Here is a 22,266-nt window from a genome sequence, read left to right on the forward strand (position 1 = left end):
TAGGAGGAGGAGGGCTGTCTTACCCTGATCTCTTAGTTCGTCTATTTGGGCCTTTAAGTCAATCAGGGCTGTTTCCGTTCCGTGTAGTGGGCGGAAGCCAGATTGTCTAGATCCTAGTAGTTTGTGCAGTTCGAGGTAGTTTTGAATCTGTATATAGGCCGCTTTGTCCAGGATCTTCAGCAGAAACGGAACTGTGGTGATTGGGCGGTAATTGGTGGGGATAAGAGGATCTAAAGTTTGCTTTTTAAGCAACGGGAGCACCCAGGATTGTTTAAGGTTAGCTGGGATGATGCCTGTGGAGAAGGATGCATTGACAAGTTTGGAGATAAATGGTGATAAGTCTCTGGCAGCGTCTTTTATTAGCTGTGCTGGGCAGATGTCACCTTTGCAGTTGGATGGTTTGAGGGTAAGGATGATTTTTTCAATCTCAAGTGTGGAGGTTTTGGTGAAGGAAAATTTGGTAGGTTGAGGCATGTGGATAGCCTTAAGTGGTGACAGTGTGGGGAGTTTAAGCAAGTCTTTTTTCAGTTGAATTTTATTTTGGAGGGTCGTAATTTTATTAGTTAGAGCATATTGGATGTCAGAGCACCAGGTCTGATCTTTGGAGCAAGTGTCTGGTATGGCAATAGGTGACTCAAGTTCCTTTAGGATGGAGAAGAGTTCCTTCATACTTGATTTGGAGTTAGCAATGCGATTATTGTATGAATTTTTCTTAGCCAGACAAACTGCGTTTTTGTATTGACGGGAGATAGATATCAGGTTAGCCTTGTTCTCAGCAGTTGCACATATTTTCCAGTTGGATTCATATTTTCTCTTGGTGAGACGTAAAGCCTTGAGTTCGGGCGTAAACCATTTATTTAGATGGGCTTTGGGTTTACTTGTACGCATTTTAAGTGGGGCAATTTTGTCCAAAGTATCAATCATAATTTTGTTATACTCATGAACTAAAGTGCCGGGGTCTAAATTGTCAGGCAAGGCGTTTAAAGTTGGAAGAATAGCGGGTATGACATTTTCTATTGTCATATTCTTTTTGTTTCTTGTAGGGCATGAGAGTGCCATGGGGACGACTGTAGAGGATGGTTGGGAGGTTAGGAGGTCAAAGGACACTAATGAGTGGTCAGACCATGATAATGCCGAGATAGAGGAGATGACTGTAGTACAATTAGAGTCAGCGACCCAGTCTAATATTCTGCCTTTCGTATGGGTAGGGTTGTTGACTTTTTGGGAGAAGCCTAGAGAGTTAATAGCTTGGGCAATGGTCGCGGCATGCACATCTGTTTTGTCATTAAATCCTAAGTTGAAATCCCCTAATACCAGCAGTTGAGAGGTAGTTTTAGCATTGAGGGTTAGTAACTTGTGTAGATCCTCTTCGAAGGTCCCAAGCGGACCTGGAGGTCTATAGATTAGGTGAATGGTTAGGGATTGATTATTATTTATAAGGAGTTTAGCAGTGAGGGCTTCACAGGATTGTAGCGTTGGTGCAGGGGCTATTCTTAGTGAGAGGCTTGATTTAGAGATAATGGCAATTCCGCCTCCGCGGGAGCCCTCTCGGTCTTGTCTACATATAGTGTAGCCGTCAGGTATGGCTAACATGAGTGAAGGGCCTGCTGCCTGGTGTAGCCAAGTTTCAGTTATAGCAATGAAGTCCAGATTATTCTCAGTGATTAGATCTGCTATCTCAAGGGCATGTGCAACTAGTGACCTGGCATTGAGAAGTGCTCCTTTATAGGAATGATCCTTAGTTTCCTCTTTAGTATGTGTAGGATTAGGAGTGTTTTTCGCACTGGATTTTGTCTTGGACACAGATTTTTGGGTAAGCGTTGAAGCTCGGGTGTGGTTGGAGGCGTAGCCTGTAATGCCAATTTGATGTTTCATTTCAGATTTTATGGGAGGGAGGAGTCGTCTGGGTGTCTCATGGAGTTTGTTAAGTCTAGCGCGTAGTTTGCTATTTCTGTTGTGGGTGGAGCTAGGCTTGGAAGTGTAAGCTAGTGGTTTTAACACAGCTTGGTGTTTAGAGTCAGTGTGGGCATGAGTGTTAGTAATAATATCTGGTGATATATGTGATAGAGGTGCAGGTAAGTATAGTGGGGTCTCTGTATAGCTGGCCAGCTTGCTAGTAGCAGGAAGTGTAGCAATAGCCATGATGCAATAGAAGCTAAGTAGGCTGGACATTGTGCGTAGCTAGTACTTAGTTGGTGGGTGAGTAGTTTACAATACAATGGTCTCTGGGTGACCATAGGGCACTACACAGTAATACAATGGTGTCAGGCGACCATAAGGCACTACACAATATCACAGTGGTCTCTGGGTGACCATAGGGCACTACACAGTAATACAATGGTGTCAGGCGACCATAAGGCACTACACAATATCACAGTGATCTCTGGGCGACCATAAAGGCACTACACAATATCACAGTGGTCTCTGGGTGACCATAAGACACTACACAGTAATACAATGGTGTCAGGCGACCATAAGGCACTACACAATATCACAGTGGTCTCTGGGCGACCATAAAGGCACTACACAATATCACAGTGGTCTCTGGGTGACCATAAGACACTACACAGTAATACAATGGTGTCAGGCGACCATAAGGCACTACACAATATCACAGTGGTCTCTGGGTGACCATGAGACACTACACAGTAATACAATGGTGTCAGGCGACCATAAGGCACTACACAATATCACAGTGGTCTCTGGGTGACCATAGGGCACTACACAGTAATACAATGTGTCAGGCGACCATAAGGCACTACACAATATCGCAGTGGTCTCTGGGTGACCGTGGTGCAGGTGCTATTATCAAGTGACAGCATATTGCAAAGCAGTGCAAGAGCATAGTTGGTTGGCTATAGATTATACATTGAAATATTTTTTTTTTTTTTTTTTGTTGTTTACAGTTCGAGAGCACACCGGTGCATGTGGGACCTTGGACGAAGTAATGTTGGGAGGTGCATGTCCGTGATGGCTGGGAACGGGTCAGGGCTCTAGCTCGAGGGTCAGGCGTGGATTGTGGAGGATAGGGGTAGTATGCTTACCCTTTAGGTGGATGGCAAGGGATCCTAGCTCTAGGCTCGACGGTGTGCAGGAAGGAGCTGGTTGGTTGGTATAAAGATAATGACAATAGAGTCTTGTGGGACGACAGGATTCCCTTTTAAGACTCACGAGGCGAACAGGGCAAACAGGATGGCCTTTATCTGGCCTTCCTCGGGCCGCCGGCTTTCCGCCTGCCGGCGGATGTTGATAGATAAAATACACGAGGCGTTGCTTAGCAACCGATTCAAGCCTCACTTTGATGCCGTGAGACGCCCGGCATTTTGTTTTCCTGCAAAGCGGGTTCGATCAGCTGTTTCTGCACCGAAAGCAGCTTACGGGCGACAAAGCAAGTGAGGGGCGGCAAAATAGGAGGATCTGGCGTCGGATGCTGGCATGCAGTGCGGGCCTCACCGTGGATGGGTGTCTGCTGCTGCAGTTCGTCAACGTAGTCGCTCCAACGTGGTCGCCAGGTCAGGGGTCCTCTGTGGCTGTAGGTGAGGTGTTGGTGGGGGCTCCTGCCCTCGCCACCTCGCTGGAAGAATACAGGGATCAGGGCAAACAGGATGGCCTTTATCTGGCCTTCCTCGGGCCGCCGGCTTTCCGCCTGCCGGCGGATGTTGATAGATAAAATACACGAGGCGTTGCTTAGCAACCGATTCAAGCCTCACTTTGGTGCCGTGAGACGCCCGGCATTTTGTTTTCCTGCAAAGCGGGTTCGATCAGCTGTTTCTGCACCGAGAGCAGCTTACGGGCGACAAAGCAAGTGAGGGGCGGCAAAATAGGAGGATCTGGCGTCGGATGCTGGCATGCAGTGCGGGCCTCACCGTGGATGGGTGTCTGCTGCTGCAGTTCGTCAACGTAGTCGCTCCAACGTGGTGTGCGTTATGGTTGCTTAGTTGACCATAACCAGTGAATTTCTGGGGGTTTTCAGTTTTACTTGTAACCAAAACGTCCCGTTAACAAAGGTTTTTCACTGAATACATATATACATATAGTTAAGCCTGTCTTGGGAGGGTAGCTCAGCAGTAACGTGCTCACCTTGCAAGCAAGACGACACCAAGCAACCCAGGTTCGATCCCTGGGTCCTCGCTTAGAAACCTCTGAGTATTATAAATAACCTATCACCATAAGCACACTGTAATTTTTCTGCATCAGGGACAATTGAAAAAAAGCCCAATTTTATATCACTTCTGATTGGATTCTATGGGATATGTATATATGTTTTGCTATTAATAAAGTGTGCTTCTACTCCTAGAGGGAATGAGAGCTCCCCACATAGTAACATGAAGAACCTGTAGGCAGGTTTGGGGTCTGATGCTTCAGAAATGACAAGGGTGTATAGGTATATGGTACATCACGGGCCTGATTTATAAAAGCATTTTACAATGGTGGCGTTGCTACTGAGGGGCCTGGGCGGGCTATATCCCCATGTCTTTTGGTTTAAGCCTCAGATACAGGCTCAGGGGCTAGAACCAAAAGGCTAGCTAGCCCCAAGCCCTGAGAGTCCCGACATTAGCATAGCCCCGGATCTTTTCCAGGCTTAGCAACACCCCTGGTCCAATGCCCCTGAATACTCTTTGTACATTGTAATACAGAGACACACGGCGGAGTGGATCAAACCTTCTTTACTCAGATCGACCCGTACCAGTGGTGAACCAACTTCAGCACAACCTCCTTCACCAGAACCTCCCTTCAACTGACTACCGCAACCCCGTAAGTAACCAACTCTGGAACGCCCCACTGTGGAATTCCACGCTCGTAGAATTCCGCACCAGGGCTGAGCCTGCAAGTCATTACTACATAAATCAGGCACCACGTGCTAACTGCAGGAGAGGGACATTACTCCGGCCATGGTGGAACAGTGACCTGCGTCTGTTGGCAGGCTTTGGAGTAGGTCCTTAACGGTGTCATTTCATATAATTAAGCAATATGACCCGAGCGGCTGGGGCATTACCAGAGTTGGTAATGCCCCAGCCGTGAGAGCCATATTGCTATTAGTATGCCGGCCCGCAATATTTGCGTGACCGGGGTACTAAAAGCAATTTTTTTCTGTCCCGAAACGCTGCGGCGTTTCGGGACAGAAAAAAAGAAACGGCCAAGAAAATGGCCACCGCCATGGAAAGGGAAACAAGTCCGTTTTCCCTTTCCATGGTGGTCATCGGGAGCGGACGAGCTGGGAACACAAGGGAACACAAAAAAGGATCAAGAAAAAGGTAAGTGGGGTTGGGAGGGTGGGAGTGGGAGGGGAAAAAAAAAAACGTACCTGCGTCCCCAGCGGGGGACGAGGAAAGCCCCCAGCCGTGTGGAGGCGCGGAGCGGGATGGCCCCGCTCCGAGTCTCCACATGGCTGGAGACTTCCCTCTTCCCCCACCAGGGATGCAGAAACAAGTGGGTAAGTTGGGGGGCTGCGGGTGAGAGTGAGGAGAGGGAAGGGAGAAAAAAATAATGCTTACCCGAGTCCCCGGTGGGGGCGAAGGCAGCCTCTCAGCCACTGGGAGGCCCCGTTTCGAGCCTCCCCATAGGCTGGGGGGTTGCCACGCCCCTCGCCAGGGAAAAAGGCCGTGGAATCCCGACGGAGGGATTCCCGGCCGGGTATGGACCTGGCGAGAGCCAATCAGAATGCTTGTTTCATTCTGATTGTCTCTCGCCGGGGTACTAATGTTTGTTAAAAGCACTTCGAATAGTGTGCCTATCTCTTTTAAATCGTTGCAGTGCACAGGTTTTGCATAGACACGATGTGAGCCTGAGGTCGTGTGCTTTGTTAGTAAATTGAAGGCAGATTAGTGCAACCTGGCCATATGGCAGGCGTGCCCTGCTCACTAATCTATGGCTCTGTGTTTGTAGCCAGGGAGACAATGCCCGTCTGTTCTTTTTCGTTTTCTTACTATGGCCTTTTACAGAAAACAAACGATGGCGAGAACGACCAATCCTTGGGAGGAAACTAACAGGGGTAAGTACTGCACTGTATGGTGCAGGGTCTGGGCGAGCTGCCGTTCAAAAGCCGGGATTGGTTTATGATTAACGACACACGAGCTGTATTTTATTTAGCCCTTAAACGCCTCAGTTAAATTATGTAATTCGTTAGACACCTCATAGGCAAAAGAGCGGTGCCGCAATGTCAAATAATCTGTAGTCGTTCGCTATCTTGGAGTGGTTTGTAAATATATGTTTGGAAGCATGGCTTTAATGCATCTGTGGGCAATGCGCAAACACGACAGCAAAACCACTGACATATGTTGAAATGCAACGTTTCTCATGTGTCCAGTGTCGTCTGGTGCATCTATCGCACCAGCACCATGCATGCAGATGTAACCGCAGCGTGACCCAGCGAACTCCTGATTAACGTCGACGTGCATAATAGTTTCAACATTCACTAAAGGAGCGTGCATCACATCCCCAAAGGGGCGCAGATGCTTCCATGGTCTACAGCATCCTAATACCTCTCAAAAAGGATTTACGCATTTCTTTGTTTTTTTGTTCATGATTGTGTTGGTGTTTATACAACGTTAATTCATTTCCTTTTATTGTTTCACTATGCTGCCTTTATAATGCATTGCATTTTGAATGCAATTGTGCAAATGTGGGAGGAAAACGAGTATGCTATTTATGTAATTACCAAGTACTGATGCCAGGATGCCTTTCTCTGCGTTATCGAGTACGAGCATATTTCTGCCATTAAAAAACATGCATAAAGCGCCTTTTATCCTTCTCAAGGAGTTTTGTGAAGTACCATGTAAAGAGGTGGATCGGTCTCACACAGGGTCATGCACTCATATGGATGATGCTTCTCCAAAGAAATAGGCCGACACTTCTGCGGTTCGATCAACATGTCTTTATTCAACAACAGCTACTCAGGAACTGCCTGAGTACACGGACTTCCCGTCCCTCCCCTTCCCGTTCCCCCGTGTTCTTTCCCACGTGACAAGGGAGCAAGTAACGACATCACATACTATTAAATTGGCTGATGGTAACAGATAGTACTACAGCACTTAGATATGGGAGTAATTCGGCATGGAGGCCTTCTAGAAAAGCCTATTATTATTATTGTTGTTATTATTATTATTATTACGATTATGATTATTGTTATTATGACCAGCATTGCCTTAGGATTCTTGGGGCCGATTTTGAGCTATTGGGAAAAGTAGTGTGGAAAGGTGACATTCTCCCCTTCAGCTTCCAGCTCCACCATTCTGAGGTGGGTGGAAGGATGGGAGGGGAGCTATCATGCTTTCCAACTTTCAAAGGTGACCATATCTGTCGTTGTGGAGGAAGCATGTGCACAGTGGTGTAGCACATAATTCCCCCCGTGACCCTTGCCTAGAGGGCCCCCCCATGCTCAGCAACAAATCACAGGTGGCACCACACTGTGGGCTAGCCTACGCTACCAGCCCAACCAATCAGCTTCTCAACACAGAATTACATTTGTGTCCCTCGTCCTCGTCCCAGTACTTACCTAGTAGGCACCTTGCCTCCTAGGCAAGTACTTGGATAAGGAAGAGTGGAATTAGGAGTAATGAATATTACAGGTAAATATGCCTGTCATTGCATCCACGTACCTCTACCTTGTCCCAGTACTTGTGTATGATGCAACATGCCTCATACACAAGTACGGGGATGAGGAAGAGTAGGGCTACGAGTAATGAAGATTAGCAATAATTAACACAGGAATTAAACAGAACACACACCATTACCTCAGCATCCCTCTTCCTTGTCCCAGTACTTGTGTATGATCCAGCGTTCCACATACACAAGTACCGTGAAAAGGAAGAGCAGGACTAGGAGTAATGAAGATTACTGTTAAATAATCAGAGCATTCAACATACACTCAGTCGCACGTGTACACCCAGACATCCATACTTTTACATGTGCATCCTTTCAGCATACACTCACACACGCACACCCAGGTAGTCACCCATATATCATGCACTCACTCACTCACTCACTCATTCACATATACACACTTACAAACACCCACACCCACACACATTAACACATAATACATTTCTTACCTTTTAATTGGTTGATCCAGGACAGGGAATGAGGCCTCCAGTTCAGCTGGAATGCTTGTTCCTGTTATGTAGTTGGAGGCCTCCGTGGCATGGTGTGCAGGGGACCCCATGACTCAAATACAGGACCAAATAGTTTCTTTATGAAAGCAGAATTACTTCAAAAAGAAACTCTTTCTTTTTTAAGTCATAGGGGTCTCGCACACTGTGACATGAAGGCCTCCAACCAATCTAAACTACTTTTATAAATGCATTATTTGCGTTACAGGACTATTGAAAATCATTTCTTTCTTAAGTCAGAGTGATAAGAAACGTTTACTTTTTGAAGTGAGAAGCTCTCCCCATCCCCCCGCAGGCTGGGACATATGGCAGCTAGCCCCCCCCCCCTGCACCACTGGGGTGTGGTGGCCTCTGCTACGCCATGGCATGTTCACCAGTATCACTACAAGCATTTCTCACAACTCGGACACTTTTCCGATTCAGAAAAGTTTCCTCAAACCTTCAGTAAATCAGAAAAGTGGGGTTGCCATTCAGGAAATTCCCAGCTTTAACAGGGAAGGCATGTGTAGTGCATGTTAACAACAGCCTAAAGGTGCTGTATTTTAACTCCTTTTTTAAAATGCAATCTAGAATGCACTCACATTGTCTGTGTTGCATTACTGACAGTGACTAGGGCCATTGCCAGGCTGTAAAGGAGGGACTCCAAGAGTCGAGGCTTTGATGTCAGTAAGCCACGTTCTTTCACTTAATATTTTTATTTTAGGAAAAGTGCTGTTCCTCTATGGAACAACACTTTTCTAATTTTGCATGGACCTCTGAATCTGGCTCTTGGAGTTGACAGTGAGCACGCTTTTTCTCATGCCTGTAAGGGAGATGTCTTCATTGAACAGAAAGATTATCTTATTTTTTCCACAGTTGGGTCCATACAAATTGCTGGTGTGACATTTCAAGTAATTAAGCCCGAGGGACACAACGGAGAGTGGGGACATAATAGATATCATCCCAGCAAAAAAGCAAAGTAATTTCAATTAAATTAATGAATTTTATTCTAATTCATCTGCATAGGAGTTATCGTTTCATATGTGAGTTTATCACACACAATTGCGATTTGTGTGTCTCCATTCTAGTCAACGCTGCAATGATATCTCAATCTGTCCTCCTATGGAGCCCACCATCTGGCCATTGGATTAGGTTGCAATTAATCTTTGTTGGATAATCCTGCGTCAAAGTGTTGTGTAAATTACCCTCTCTTCCAATATTTAGTTGAGTTTGCCGAGCTATCATTGGAACTCGAGAACAGTTCCATTCTGCTCAACCATTCTTCTGATTTCAGTCTTTAGTTTTCCTTCGTCCTTTTTTCTGTTTCACACTTACCTAACCCAACCTGCCATCACCAGAAGGAGATGGGAAGCACATTCCATGTACTGTGGAGTCTCTTACAGGTACACACTGGAACGCTACTGGGGGAGCACAGCTATTGGCTTCCCTGTAATTAAATATTGATTGCAAGAAACAAACGAACGACTAACTGGGGACTTGCAAGTATGCGGAGGGAAATCTAATAACTGCATACTGATAGTCAATACACTGCATTTCCTGCCACGCGAAAGATGTGACCTTTAGAAGTCACTACGAGATTGAGTTGAGTTATTGGTTCACCCTCTTCCTCTTGCTTCAGAAAATGCCTCGGCAATAAGCTGTAGAACATTTGACACTTGCATGAACGTTGCCCAGGCCACCAGTGCAGGGCTATATTTCCAACGGTCCTAGATCATCAACACCGACATGTCAGACACATACTTGCATCTCAATAGAGAACGAGTGCGCATGTGTGTGCGTTTGCGTGTGTTTATGTGCATGTGTGGTGTGTGTGTTTGTTGCATCTCTTTTTCAGGCCTCTTTAGAGATGTGCATCTCCACTGCAAAGCCACTCTGTGCACACCCCATGTGGAATTTGCTGTCATTAAGCTTTTTCACGATGCATGGAGTGCTTATTTTTTATTTATTTTTATTTTATATACATTCGTCCACAGAGACGTCTAAGGGAAAAGTCATACTGGTCCCTTCAACTTCACTAAATAGAAGGACAATGAAATCGGCTTTTGTTGTAATTACGTGTGGTTCAAAAAAGCAATAAACTCACTTCATTGTAACAATAGAAAAAAATCATTCAGAGGGTCCAGCTCTTAGCAGGTTTGATTAAACGAGCCAGAAGATTGTCTCGTTTTACAAAAAACAACATAACACATGCTTTACAGCTACTGACACAACTAGAAAACCAAAGTGCAACCGGGAGACAGTAAGTCCAGAAGCATCTATAGGAAGTGACTGTAATAGTTTATTATTCTGCAGAAATGGCCACTGTAATGCACCTGGGCTTGTCTAGGAGCTGGTCTACTGTGCCCTCGCCAGGGGTAGCCATACCTTAGTATGGGGAAGGGACAGGATCAGGGTAATCAATCATTCCTTCCATGTAATCGTTAATCAGGTTCACCCATATGTCATGATCTCAGTTACTATTTTATATGTAGGTCATGGAGCCAAGCAGCAGCACCTGGATTGTTGGACATTTTCTGTCCGCAGTCAGAAGGAGTTAGCTAGTGCATCCTTTCTCACCACAGCCCAGGTCTGCCATCTGTGACTGATGATGGATTCTATATCGTCAGCTACCGTGCAGTGTCTTGCTCTCTGATTGGTCCGCTGTGTCTTGAATTTCTGATCGGAGGTTTTTTATGTTGCACAGTGCGTGCATCCAATTCAGGAAAAGTGCATTTATACAATTATCGCTGGTGGGAGATGAGCACTGCAGTGCATGGCCTGCAATACCAGGAATGTTGGTGAGACTTGTTTATTTTAGCAGTGCGATGCCGACCACTTCTCCCACCTCCCTATTCGGATTTCTCCTCCAGTGGCTACTACGAGATATGGAAGATCTGACTCCCGTTATCAGAGGACTGTGGACAAAGCCCCCAAGTAGCAAGCTCATTTCTGCACCCCCTCATTGAAAATAAATATATATATATGTCATATGATGGGATTATCTGGAGAGATAAACAGGTCTAACAGTGTATATGATGGGAATGTCTGGACAAATTATCTCAATTCAAAGCACTGAGGCCCTCCGATCATCACAGCATTTGCTGCCAGGACCTTCCCTACATCCTCCCTCCCAGGGGTTAATCTGCAGTCTCATGTCAGAGATCACATGACCATCCAGGACCTGATCACTGAGGCTGTTGCCTCTGGACCTATCTGGTGTTCCATGCTGCTTTGACCCCGCACAAGATGAGGGTTGCAGCTTGAGGGCACCAGATCTACCCTGCCAACTTTTTTAGACTCCAGTGGATGTCTCTGCCCTAGGCGTCCTGTTCAAAGGGCGACCCTCTAAGGGCACAATTTTTCCCAGTTTGCTCAAGTTCATGCCTGATCAAGCGCCCCATAACCATCAGGTATTTACTTCACCTAATAACTTGTTTCTCTTTTCTAATAGCTATCCTGCCTTTGCCATTTCTACTTGACTCTCCCCTTGTTTCTTTCCCCCCCCCTCCAACCCCACCTGTAAAATTTGGAATCTCTCCAAACCCTCTATTGTCTCCGACAGTTCGCCTTCTATTAACCTTGGTCTTCTTAATACCTGTTCCGTTTGCAATATGTCCCATTCTGCTCTTGAGCTCTTTTCTTCACATAAACTACCATTTCCTCCATCTTACTGAGACCTGGATTACTGCTGGAAATACTGCCACTCCTGCTTCTTTCGATGCTTCCTCTATTATCTTTTCCAATACCCCTTATTCCACTGGTTGTGATGGTGGTGCAGGAATTCTCAATAATTCATCTTGGATCCTGACTCCACCCCACCTCCTTCTGATCTTCCTTCTTTCTCATCTTTTGAGCTTTTTTTTCCAAATGTTTTCCTGTTTCCTTGCTGCAAATAATCAACTTCCTGGTTCTTCAACTGATTTTGCTGACCATCTTGACTCTCTACTTTCCTTTCTTCTACCTTCAGCTTCTTACTTTTTTCTTCTAAGGGACTTAAATCTCCTTCTTCTTACTGCTTCAACACAGTCTCCTTTTCTCTCACTTATTCATTCTTACCATTTAAATCTTCTTTCTTCTCAAACCACTCACTGATCAGGGTCTTGTCTTGACCTTATCTTCTCTTCATTCCCTTCCCCTGGAACTATTACTTCCTATTCTATTCATTAATCTGATCGCATTTTACTTTCCCTTTCTCATTCCTACCATTTTCCACCCCCTTCTTATTTCCTACCCCTACCTTTAGTCGTCGGAATCTTTTTTTTTTGCTGTCATTTTTTAAAGAATTGGCTTGCATTGCTTTTAAATGGCATCAATATCATCCTTTTTCGTTGTGGTTTTTAATGTCTCAATTTTCAGAACACTGGCAGTGTTGGAGTACACAACCTTAATATTTTCATCATCTTCGTCGTCATTACCAGAGGACTCTTCTTCGGCTTCTTTCAGCCACCTAATAAATGAGGCAAGCGCCACCTAATAAAGGGCTTTGCTTTGACACAAATCTCTTTGGCAAGATCCTTGGAGATATATTTTTTCGATGCCTTTTCTGCCCAGCTGATAATCTCCTCCTCCTCTAAAAGGTCTGCATCATACATGTCTATAAGAGTGCGTGGAATTTTAGGCAGAAGCTGCACTTGATGCATATCCATCACACACTCAAAACTATGCAGTAGGAACTTCTGTGCTTTTTTGTTGTTATGACAAAACTGAAGAAAATGGTGCTTGTATTTCTTTATCTTTTCCTGGATTCTTTCATCAAAGAGGACCTCAGTTAAGACCAGTGGGCCGATTGCTTTCACATCAAGCCTCTCAGCTTCTGCCAAAATGTCTTTGTCAGATGAATCGATAACACCTTCATCCTTCCTTTTCTTAACAAAGTTGAATAATATATTAACTCTATCTTCTATAGGTTCTTCCAGTTCTTCACTAAGGTTGAGATTCTTTGCATGATCACTTATTTCCTCCATTTGACGTCTTTGAGCTTCTGTTGTAGTATCTTCACCCCAATCATCATCATACTCGTCTTCCACATGGGGAGGACTGATGTCATCCAAGGGTGTATCATTGCTGGATGATGATCCATTCTCCTTTTCTTTACCCTTTTGATTTTTCTTGTCCTTTTCCTTTTTCACTGTACCACCGTCTGTGTTCTGAGGTGGGTTTTTTGAGAATGAAAGTGCAGAGTTTGTGTTTCGTGTCAAGCATGCCTCGGTAGCCACAGGCTTTGCAGGAGTTACCAATTGTCTGTTCCTTGGCTTCACATGCAGATGAGTTTCCAGGAGGCAGAGGGGGGCAGGCGGGACTCAGCGTCCATGCTGTGTCCATGCTGCGAGCTGTTGCGCAGCCATTGGTACCTGTATTGGAGGAAGCCCTCTGCCTCTGAGGTGAAGACATTTAAATGTCAGAGACCAAGAACTCTTGCCATTGTTTATGTCATCCACTCTTCTCAACATAGAAGATACCAAAAAGTTACAAAGATCTTTTCATCTTACTGAGATAGCACCTAATACACCTAAATGTCTGTCATCGTCAACCACAGCGTTTCCCATCAGTTTTATCGCTACAAAATGCCCCATCTGATTGCTAAGTTTGAGGGCAAAGGAAATGGAATAAAGACTCTAATAGTCAACATGGTTGATGTTGCAAAGGCGCTTAATCGGCTCAGACCACGTTTGATATTACTAATGACCGCTTCATTGTCAATGGGTCTCATGAGTCGAATAAGCTGCAAGACATGTTGAATGGATTCATTAAAAAATGTTTTCTCTGTCCCGAATGCAATAATTCCTTCAAATCTTCTACTTTTTTATCTTCACTCTATTCTTCTCTTACCACTATTCCTGTTTTTTCTGTCTCTTTCGTCAGATGATGCTGCAAACTCTCTTCACTCTTCCCTTTCATCTACTCTCAATTTCACTCACCCCTCTAGCCACTTCCTCCTTTACCACCAACCTCCCCAGCATTGGCTTAGTCCTGCTCTCACCTTCCTCCTCTATAGTCTTCGCAGGTCTGAATGGTGTTAGAAAAAGTCCCAGTTCCTCTCTGACCTTTCTGCTCTCTCCTCTCTGCACTCTTCTTCTGACCAAGCTTTGCTCATTGCTAAAAAAGGCTATTTCGGTGAACTCATGCTCCACCTCTCCCATCACCCATGCCATCTCTTCCAGCTCCAACACACAATCCTATCCCCTCTACTGTCTGACCCTGCTCTTCTCTCATCTCTCCCGTCCCCTAATTTTGCCAATTACTTTATTTCTGAAGTTGTCACTCTTTGCTCCTTCTTTCATTCCACTGTTATCCCCCATTCCTCTCCCTCTGCTTTGTGTCCCCACTCATTATCTTCATTCACCCTTCTTTCTGACCTTGATAACTCTGCCCTTCTTGTACATGTCCATCTAACTGCCTCCCCTTCTGTACCCTCTCCCCTCTCCACTTATTCTACAAAATCTCTCCTCATCTTATCCCTTACCTCGCTTCCCTTATCAACTCTACACTTGATAATTCTTGCTTGCCATCCCTTTACAAACATGCACTCATTATTCCCATCGAAAAAAACTCTCTCTTGATCCTTCGTTACCAGCCAATGTCAGCCCTATTTCTCTTCTTCCTTTTCTTTCTAAACTCCTAGAGCATGCAAATATACTCACAGATCTCTACACATCTTAACGTTCACTCACTTCTGCCTCCACTTACATTTTTATTCTGTCTCTCGCATTCCAGCAAAACTGCCCTCCTACATGGTCCAACTCTCTTCTCACTGCTCAACACTCTAAGCTATTCTTTGTTCTCATTCTCCTTGATCTTTCTTCAGCATTTCCTACCATTGATGACTCACTTCTTCTTTCCACCCTCTCTTCTCTCGGCTTTTCTGGATCTTTTCTCAAGCGGTTCCACTCCTATCTCTCAAACCATTCTTACTCTGTTACCTTTGGGGTCCCTCAGTGGTCTGTACTAGATCTTCTGCTTTTCTCTCTCTACACTATCCCGCTTTCATGCCTCATTTCTTCTTATTAACTCTCTTTCCATCTTTATGCTGACGACACTCAAATCTTCTTCTCCTTTTTCTCTTTAGAGCATTACACTCTAATGTCTGTAACTATCTGCTGTTCAGTCTTGGGCGTCATCTCATTTCCTTAGTGTAATCCCTCAAAAACTGAGTTTTTTTTCTCTGCTACCCCTATTCCCCCTGTCCCACCTCCTTCTCTTTGCTTTCCTCCAACCCTGCTCCCTTTTCCCCCATCTGCCTTTGTGTCATTTTTGACCCCTCCGTCTCGCTTTACCTTCACACTTCTTCTATTGCTTGCTCCTGGCAATATGCTCTCTTCACAATCTGACATGCTTGTCTCTAAATTTATTTTCACGCTACTAAGCTTCTTAATTTCTGTTTGGCCTTTTCTCGCATTGACTACTGTTCTGCTAAACTTCTTGCCATCCTTGCTTCTCAACTTATCTCTCTTCGATCTGTATATAGTTATCTGTGTTCATCTTACTCTTTCCCTTCCTTCTCTGTCTTCTAGCTCTTCCTCTCTATGTTCCTTGTCTCTTCTTCCCTTTGAATCAGGTCTTCTCTTTCATTTTATCTCTATTGTTTTCATGTGAATCTATAGTCTCGCCCCTCTCTATCTCTCCACATTAATCGCTCTCTACTCCCCTGCCCATGCTTTACGTTCCCAGCACCAATTCCTCCTCTCTGTCCCCAAGCTCCTGTGTGCTTTTTTTTTACCGTTTTCAGTCCTTTGAATCGCTTGCTCGCAAGCATTGGGACTCTCTCACTCTAGCTATTCATTCCTCTACCTCTCCCTGTATCTTTCAAACTAATCTGAAGACTTACATCCTATCCCAGCTTCCCAATTAACTGCTATGCATTCACAATTGGTTTCCTGGAATGCATTACACATTTCTTTGATGTACCATTTTTTCTTTTATTCTGTTTAGCACTTTGGCATAAAACACTATACAAATAAATACATACACATTACATGATACAGAACTACATATGGTCCAAGAACACATGGCATATGCGATTAGAAATATATTATCCCATTAGCTGGCAAATCGGATGCTATCTTTCTCATTCTTGTAGCTATAAAGTTGTTTTTATTTAAAAGCCTCCTTAATCTGATTCAAGGTTTCTTGTTTCAATCACCAATTTATTGTCAAATAGAACATTTACTAATCCTCAGAGACTTTAATCTTCAGTTGGATTGGTAGGATATCTTCCTTTCTAAACAGTTTATTGACGACCTGCCAGGCTTTTTTTCTAGAAAGTGCCAACTACCCCTATGAAAGAGGGCATGTGCTTGATGGCTTTTAAATCATATCTGAAAGATGTGACTGCCTTCTAAACATTTTTCCTATTATTCTTGTCAACGGGACTGACAACTGGCATATCCCCTTTCTCCTTATCTTGCCAGTTTACCCCTGTTAGGAATGTGTAATATAGTTTCAGCCATGCAAAGGAAATGGTCAAAAATACCCTATTAGACTTTAGGACAGACCCTGTCTGAACTCAACAGCCCTAATTCCTTTGACTCCAATCATGAAGACATGGTATCAACTTATAACTACAGGCAACAATGAGATTTAGACTTGTTTGCTGCTCTAAAATGTGGGGTACCTAAACAACAAGTTCAGGCCCTAAACATCTTGGCACGCTGCTGATTTAGGAGTGGGTAATTGCTCAATTAGAAGTGCCGAATTCAAGTGGAGAATGTACTTCTGCACTCTTCCCTGAGTTAATCCTAAATACACGCATCATCAGTATGAGACACACATCTTAAACACCAAGCAAGCATTCAATACCTCGATGCTTACTATGGCAAGTAATACATCGAAAGCATCATTTAAAATACTCCCGGAAATTCCTGCCACTCACCCCCCTGTGGATCCCATTATTCCCACCCAGAATTCTCTTCCAGAATTGATCAGATTAGAATTGATATTATTCAACATTCTCTAGCTCTACTTCAGAGGCTTACATAGCCCTTTTATCCATGATAAATTCTCCTCTCCAGGTTTTTGGACTGATATATTTGTCTGTCCACTTCAATCTACCTAAGACTGAACTTGTCATCATTGGCTATATAACGAGTTTGCAAAACACATCTTCGTGTCCCCATTTTTTCACCTTTTTTTTAATTTAAATTTGTATAGCGCGCAAGCAGCCCAGGGGCATTGAGGCGCTGTTACTTGCATGAGCTTAGTTACAGGCATGGTATCAGTAAGAGGCATATTACAGATAGGAACAAGCAAGGTTATCATTACAGCTTATGCGGTTGGTCAATACAACTTAAGCAGTGGGTCCTATGGTTGGTATTATGCTGCTGCGAGGGACCTTATGAGAAGAGGGTGGTTTTCAGTGCTTTGCGGAAGGCTAGGATGGAGGGCTCACTGCGGATGGTGGGAGGTAGGGCATTCCAGTGAGTGGGTGCGAGATAGGGGAAGCTGGATCCACCTGCTCTGGATCTTTTTACTAGTGGCACAGAGAGCATGTTGGTGTAGGGTGATCTTGTTGGTCTTGTAGAGGCGACGGAGTGGATTCTTTGTGAGAGGTAATCGGGGGCAGTGAGATGGATGTATTTGTGTGTCAGTGTGAGCGCTTTGAAAATTATTCTCTCCTTTATTGGGAGCCAGTGGGCTAGTTTTCTGGCTTCCGAGATGTGGTCCCTTTTGGCAATACCTTGGGCTGCTCGGAGAACACTATTCTGGATGACTTGTAGCCTCTCCAAGTTTCTTTTTGAGGTTCCTAGGAAGAGTATGTTGCAGTAGTCTAGCCTGGAGCCGGTGATGGCTCTGGCTATGTTTGTGCAGTTCTCTTTGGAGAGGAAAGGCCTGACTGCGTTGATCAGTTTAGCATGATATGCGGCTGAGGAGGCAATGGCGTTGACTTGTCTGTCCATGGAGAGGTTAGAGTCTAGATAGACTCCAAGAGTTTTGACTGAGTCTGAAACAGGTATTTTGATGGTGTCGATGGTGAAGTGACTGAATTGGGAGTCAAGTTTTTTTAGCGTTTCGGGGGAACCTACCAGTAGGAGTTCTGTCTTGTCAGAGTTGAGGCATAGTCCATTGTCTGCCATCCAGGCTTGGATGGTGTTGTAGAGGTTGTTAAGGGTCATGGAGTCAGTGTCGTAGTTGCCTGTGAGGGTAAGGAGGATCTGGGTATCGTCCGCGTAGTTAGTGTAGGATATACCCATAGCGTCGAGGATGAGGAAGAGGGGTCGTGTGAAGATGTTGTAGAGTGTGGGGGAGAGGCATGAGCCTTGGGGCACGCCAAAGAGTATGGTAGTGGGTGAGGCAGAGGCTAGGTCGGAGAATACTTGCATGGTTCTGTCTTGTAGGAAGGATTTGATCCATGCTGTGGCGTCAGGGGAGAACTTCTGCCGTACGCCATTTTCACAGGTGCGTAACCTGGGTATGATTATCAATTCAGGTCTTAACTTGGGCCACAAATAAAAAATGTTGTTAATAACTGTTACCATTACAACGTAAACACTTTTATTTTCTGGAGTGTTGATTAATGCAATTGCATCTACGTAGTCCTCCTGAAATGCCAGATCACTCAACTATAACATGTTCAAAGTACCATGGATACCTTGGCTTCTCTTTAAGGAAACCAGATCACATTTCTTCGTTTACACAAAATGTTCACTGGTTTCCAGTGGAAAGTATTAATACCTTTAAGGCATTCTGCACTGATCAACATGCTGTCATGTTCAGGGTTGCCAGATATTTCCCTAATCCTTTTCTCAGATCCACCTCTCTTTATCATTTAAATGCCCACCAGGTCCATTGTCTTCTGTCAGGAGGTTGCAGTGCCTCTTATCTTGTAGGCCATCCATGGAATTTGCTATTCCAAGAGTTTAGACCCGTTGTTGATCATCAGCATTTACGAAAAACTAGTGAAAACCTTGTTTTTTTCTACAGCCCTCTTTCAAACCCTTTGGGAGCCTTTCTCAACTACTCATAGAAATGCTCTAGCACCAAGATGGCCACCAGTGAAAGGTTGTCTTTTATAAGTCCCTGATTAAAAAAATAAGTTTAATATCCGGCCAAATGATGATAAGTCCTGGCCATAAAATGCCATTGATACAATTCAGCACCAAGGCATCCTTTCACACAATATGTATTCCATAGATATGTATATGCTGTATACCCATATACAAATCACACACTCAGAAACACAAACAGACATTAACATACAAAACACATACTCCAATACATCCAACTAAACATAGCTCACACTATAATCCTCTGTGCCCACTTCTTGCTTTCTGCACTCTTATATAATCGATTTTGTCATCGAATTACATAGTCGAGGTGGTGGAATTAGGTCCTACTGTCTGCATTTGTGGGTACAGTTCATTTGTTTATATATTTATTTGGCATTTTTGTATAGCGCTTAACTCCATCTTACAGTAGCCTAAAAGCGCCAAAGTGCTGTGGGGAGTGGTATAGATAGAAGGAGGAAAAGAGACTGCAACAGGATGACATGAAAGTGAGAGGGACAAGCGTGACTTAAGCACACAGAGATGATTTTTTATTTTATCAGAACAGCAATTAAGAGTTGTTTTGGGCCCATAAATGTGAACATGAAGCCTGCAAGCAACCGTGTTTAGACTCAGTGTAGCATGTTTACGTACAGGTTATGTAGTATTGCCAGTGGTAACCTGATCAGGGACACGGTGGTGCCCTTGCAAGGGTCTACTGACTCATGTTAATGTGAGCATGCTCTGGTCGAGCGAATAAAGCAGTTAATGTTAAATATCCTTGGTGTGTGGTTGTGCTTTTATGCCGCTCGTGCTGTGAACTGCGTGCGCCCTCCACTGGAAGCTGGGACATTACAATGACGACAACGAGGCGAGCCCACGGCACCTGCACGCGGTAGCATGCCGTTCCCAACTGAGCAGCCCACTCCTCACTGGCTCGGGAGGGAAGGGGTGGGCTAAATTGAGTCCCAGCCGGCCCAGCAGCATCCTGGAGGGAAGACAAAGCGCATCCAAGGCCCGCGACGCCCGCTCATGGTCAAGAATAAGCGGTGAGTGTGGACCCAGAGGGACAACAAAGCACCATTAACAGGGCCCTGCAGCACGAGGGGCACGTAAGGACCACAAAGGCCCAGGGGTAAAGGCGGAGAGTGTGAGATCTGTAGGGTATTTTGTGGAGATTTGGGGCCTGACGGTATTTTATTACCGCCGAAAAATAACTTAGCAATAATCACTCTTTGTATTCAGATTTGGCCATGTGCAACAATAATACAATGGACATGCATTATTTCAGCACCCAGACCTGCATATTTGGTATACGTGGTTGGTGGTACTTTGGTGAGCATAATTCCCTTGTTTTATTTGTGGCCCCAATGTCCAGAATCCCTTATCTTTGCTTAGATTTTTCGTGTGATCACTAGAGAGACCTCAGACCTGCATTCTAGGAATACCACATTTTCCAGTGATAGTGTTGGTGTGCCACCATGGGCGAACTCACTGACTTATTTACGACAGAGAGCTATATGTGGTAGTCTTGTGGTAATTTCCACTACCTTATATACGGTAGGGAGCTATGTTCAGAGAGTCTCTCTTCCCGTTGGCTCATGTACCTCCAACAAGCTATGCTACAGTCACTCACAATTATTCATACTGATTCTGACATGCACACATCTGTCTTAAAATGACCATTGCACTGTTTAAAAATCTCCCCACATCATCAGCATTGTAATGGTAAACAATAAACATCACCCGTCTGTTTTCAAATACTTTTCTGTATTATAAAAGTTGTATTTAAACACGATCTCATTATTTACAGAAATAAAATGGTACAGTCAAAGCATTGTCTGTGACACACTGCAAAGAGAGTGGCGGAGAACAGAACTCAAATTGCAACATTAGCACTTGATTAAGACACGCACAGGAATCCCCTTTCCTACACTGACTGCATATTTTCGTGCACACACACGGCTCCCATACTTCTCATTACCTTATCTTTTTAGTTGTTCTCTTTGGCTGTTCTCTTTGTGAATGTGGCTCCCTTGGATTAACTCCAGCAAAAAGGAACGCTTGCCTTCTCAAACCGGGGTCATTGCCTGGAATTCTCAGCTTTTGCAGATAGGAATGCCTCAGCCAGTGGAAAGGTTTTTCTTTCAGCTCTCCCCACTCTCGACTGCCAAATCTTGACTGTAGCAGGACGCAGGGATCTGCATTCAGTCAGGAGTCCCACAGCCAGGTCTTCTCCCCATTAATGCAGAAAAATGTCTGCCTCTCTTTTTCCCCGTTACTGCCCACTAAAACTTTCCTCTCAGCCCTCTGTATGACGTGTCCCAATGAAATCCATCATCTCTCATCCTCCTACTCTTCAACAATAGCTTCGCTTATACATTTGCAATTGTTGCAAATCTGACTTCCTTCTTCCTGCAGTTACTGTGCACAAAAACACGGAGAATCAGGCAGAGAAGAGAAGAAAAAAAAATCTGCACACACATTTAAATGGTTTTCAGAGTATGCCTAATTCTGCAGTGGAGAACACATTTCATTAGTGGGTTATGTTAAATAAGGTTTTATTAGTCAGGTTAATGGTTAATAGGTTAGCTGTTAATTTTCAAATGTGTCTCTCGCACCATAGGCATTTCAGGTGAAAAATAGTGTGCATTTTTAAATGAGCATGTGTGCTTTTAACTGTAAAAATAGATTTGCATCTTATATGTTAAAATCGTTTTTGACTGAATAGCCTGTCTTTCCTTGTTAATCTGGTAACCCATATAGCAATGCACCGCACCCTTGTGGTGGTGCTGCAAAAAAAAAAAAATGTGCTACTTGTGCAGTAGTGCTGTACTCTGTGCTGTTTGCTACCTGTGCAGTAGTGCTGTACTCTGTGCTGTTTGCTACCTGTGCAGTAGTGCTGTACTCTGTGCTGTACCATGCCAAATATCCTTACATATACCCTCCTTTTGTTTTTAGAACTTGGCTACAATCCAAGCCAATTCCTAAAAACAACTTGTTCTTTTTTTTTTTTTTTTACAATATAGCAATCCAACAAAATGAATATTCATGTGCATCAATGAAAAATTTGCAATCAACATTTCATCTGAGTCCATCAGTTCATAAAATGTTTCACATTTGCCTTCTCAGTGGAAGTGGCATTACTTTAAGTTTAAATTTTCCAAGTCAATTAAAAACAACGAAATAAAACAACTAAC

General features: G+C 44.2%; 1 protein-coding gene and 1 pseudogene across 2 annotated transcripts in view; one reads left to right on the top strand and one right to left on the bottom strand.

The window, feature by feature from the left end:
• C8H10orf90 (chromosome 8 C10orf90 homolog) overlaps positions 1-22,266 on the top strand; it is a 1,136,825-nt gene that overhangs the window by 320,467 nt on the left and 794,092 nt on the right. The window contains exon 1 of one of the 2 annotated variants that reach the window (XM_069611488.1): positions 5,879-5,992. The exons of the other annotated variant lie outside the window; for it this stretch is intronic. Coding sequence (XP_069467589.1) covers positions 5,929-5,992 — 64 coding nt within the window. The 5' untranslated portion in view covers positions 5,879-5,928. Of the gene's footprint in view, positions 1-5,878; positions 5,993-22,266 lie in introns of those variants that run through there. 2 annotated transcript variants of the gene reach the window in all.
• LOC138473515 (eukaryotic translation initiation factor 5 pseudogene) lies at positions 12,387-13,409 on the bottom strand (annotated as a pseudogene).

This window comes from Ambystoma mexicanum, chromosome 8, assembly GCF_040938575.1.
Source record: "Ambystoma mexicanum isolate Mex_15411 chromosome 8, UKY_AmexF1_1, whole genome shotgun sequence".
Lineage (NCBI taxonomy): Eukaryota > Metazoa > Chordata > Amphibia > Caudata > Ambystomatidae > Ambystoma > Ambystoma mexicanum.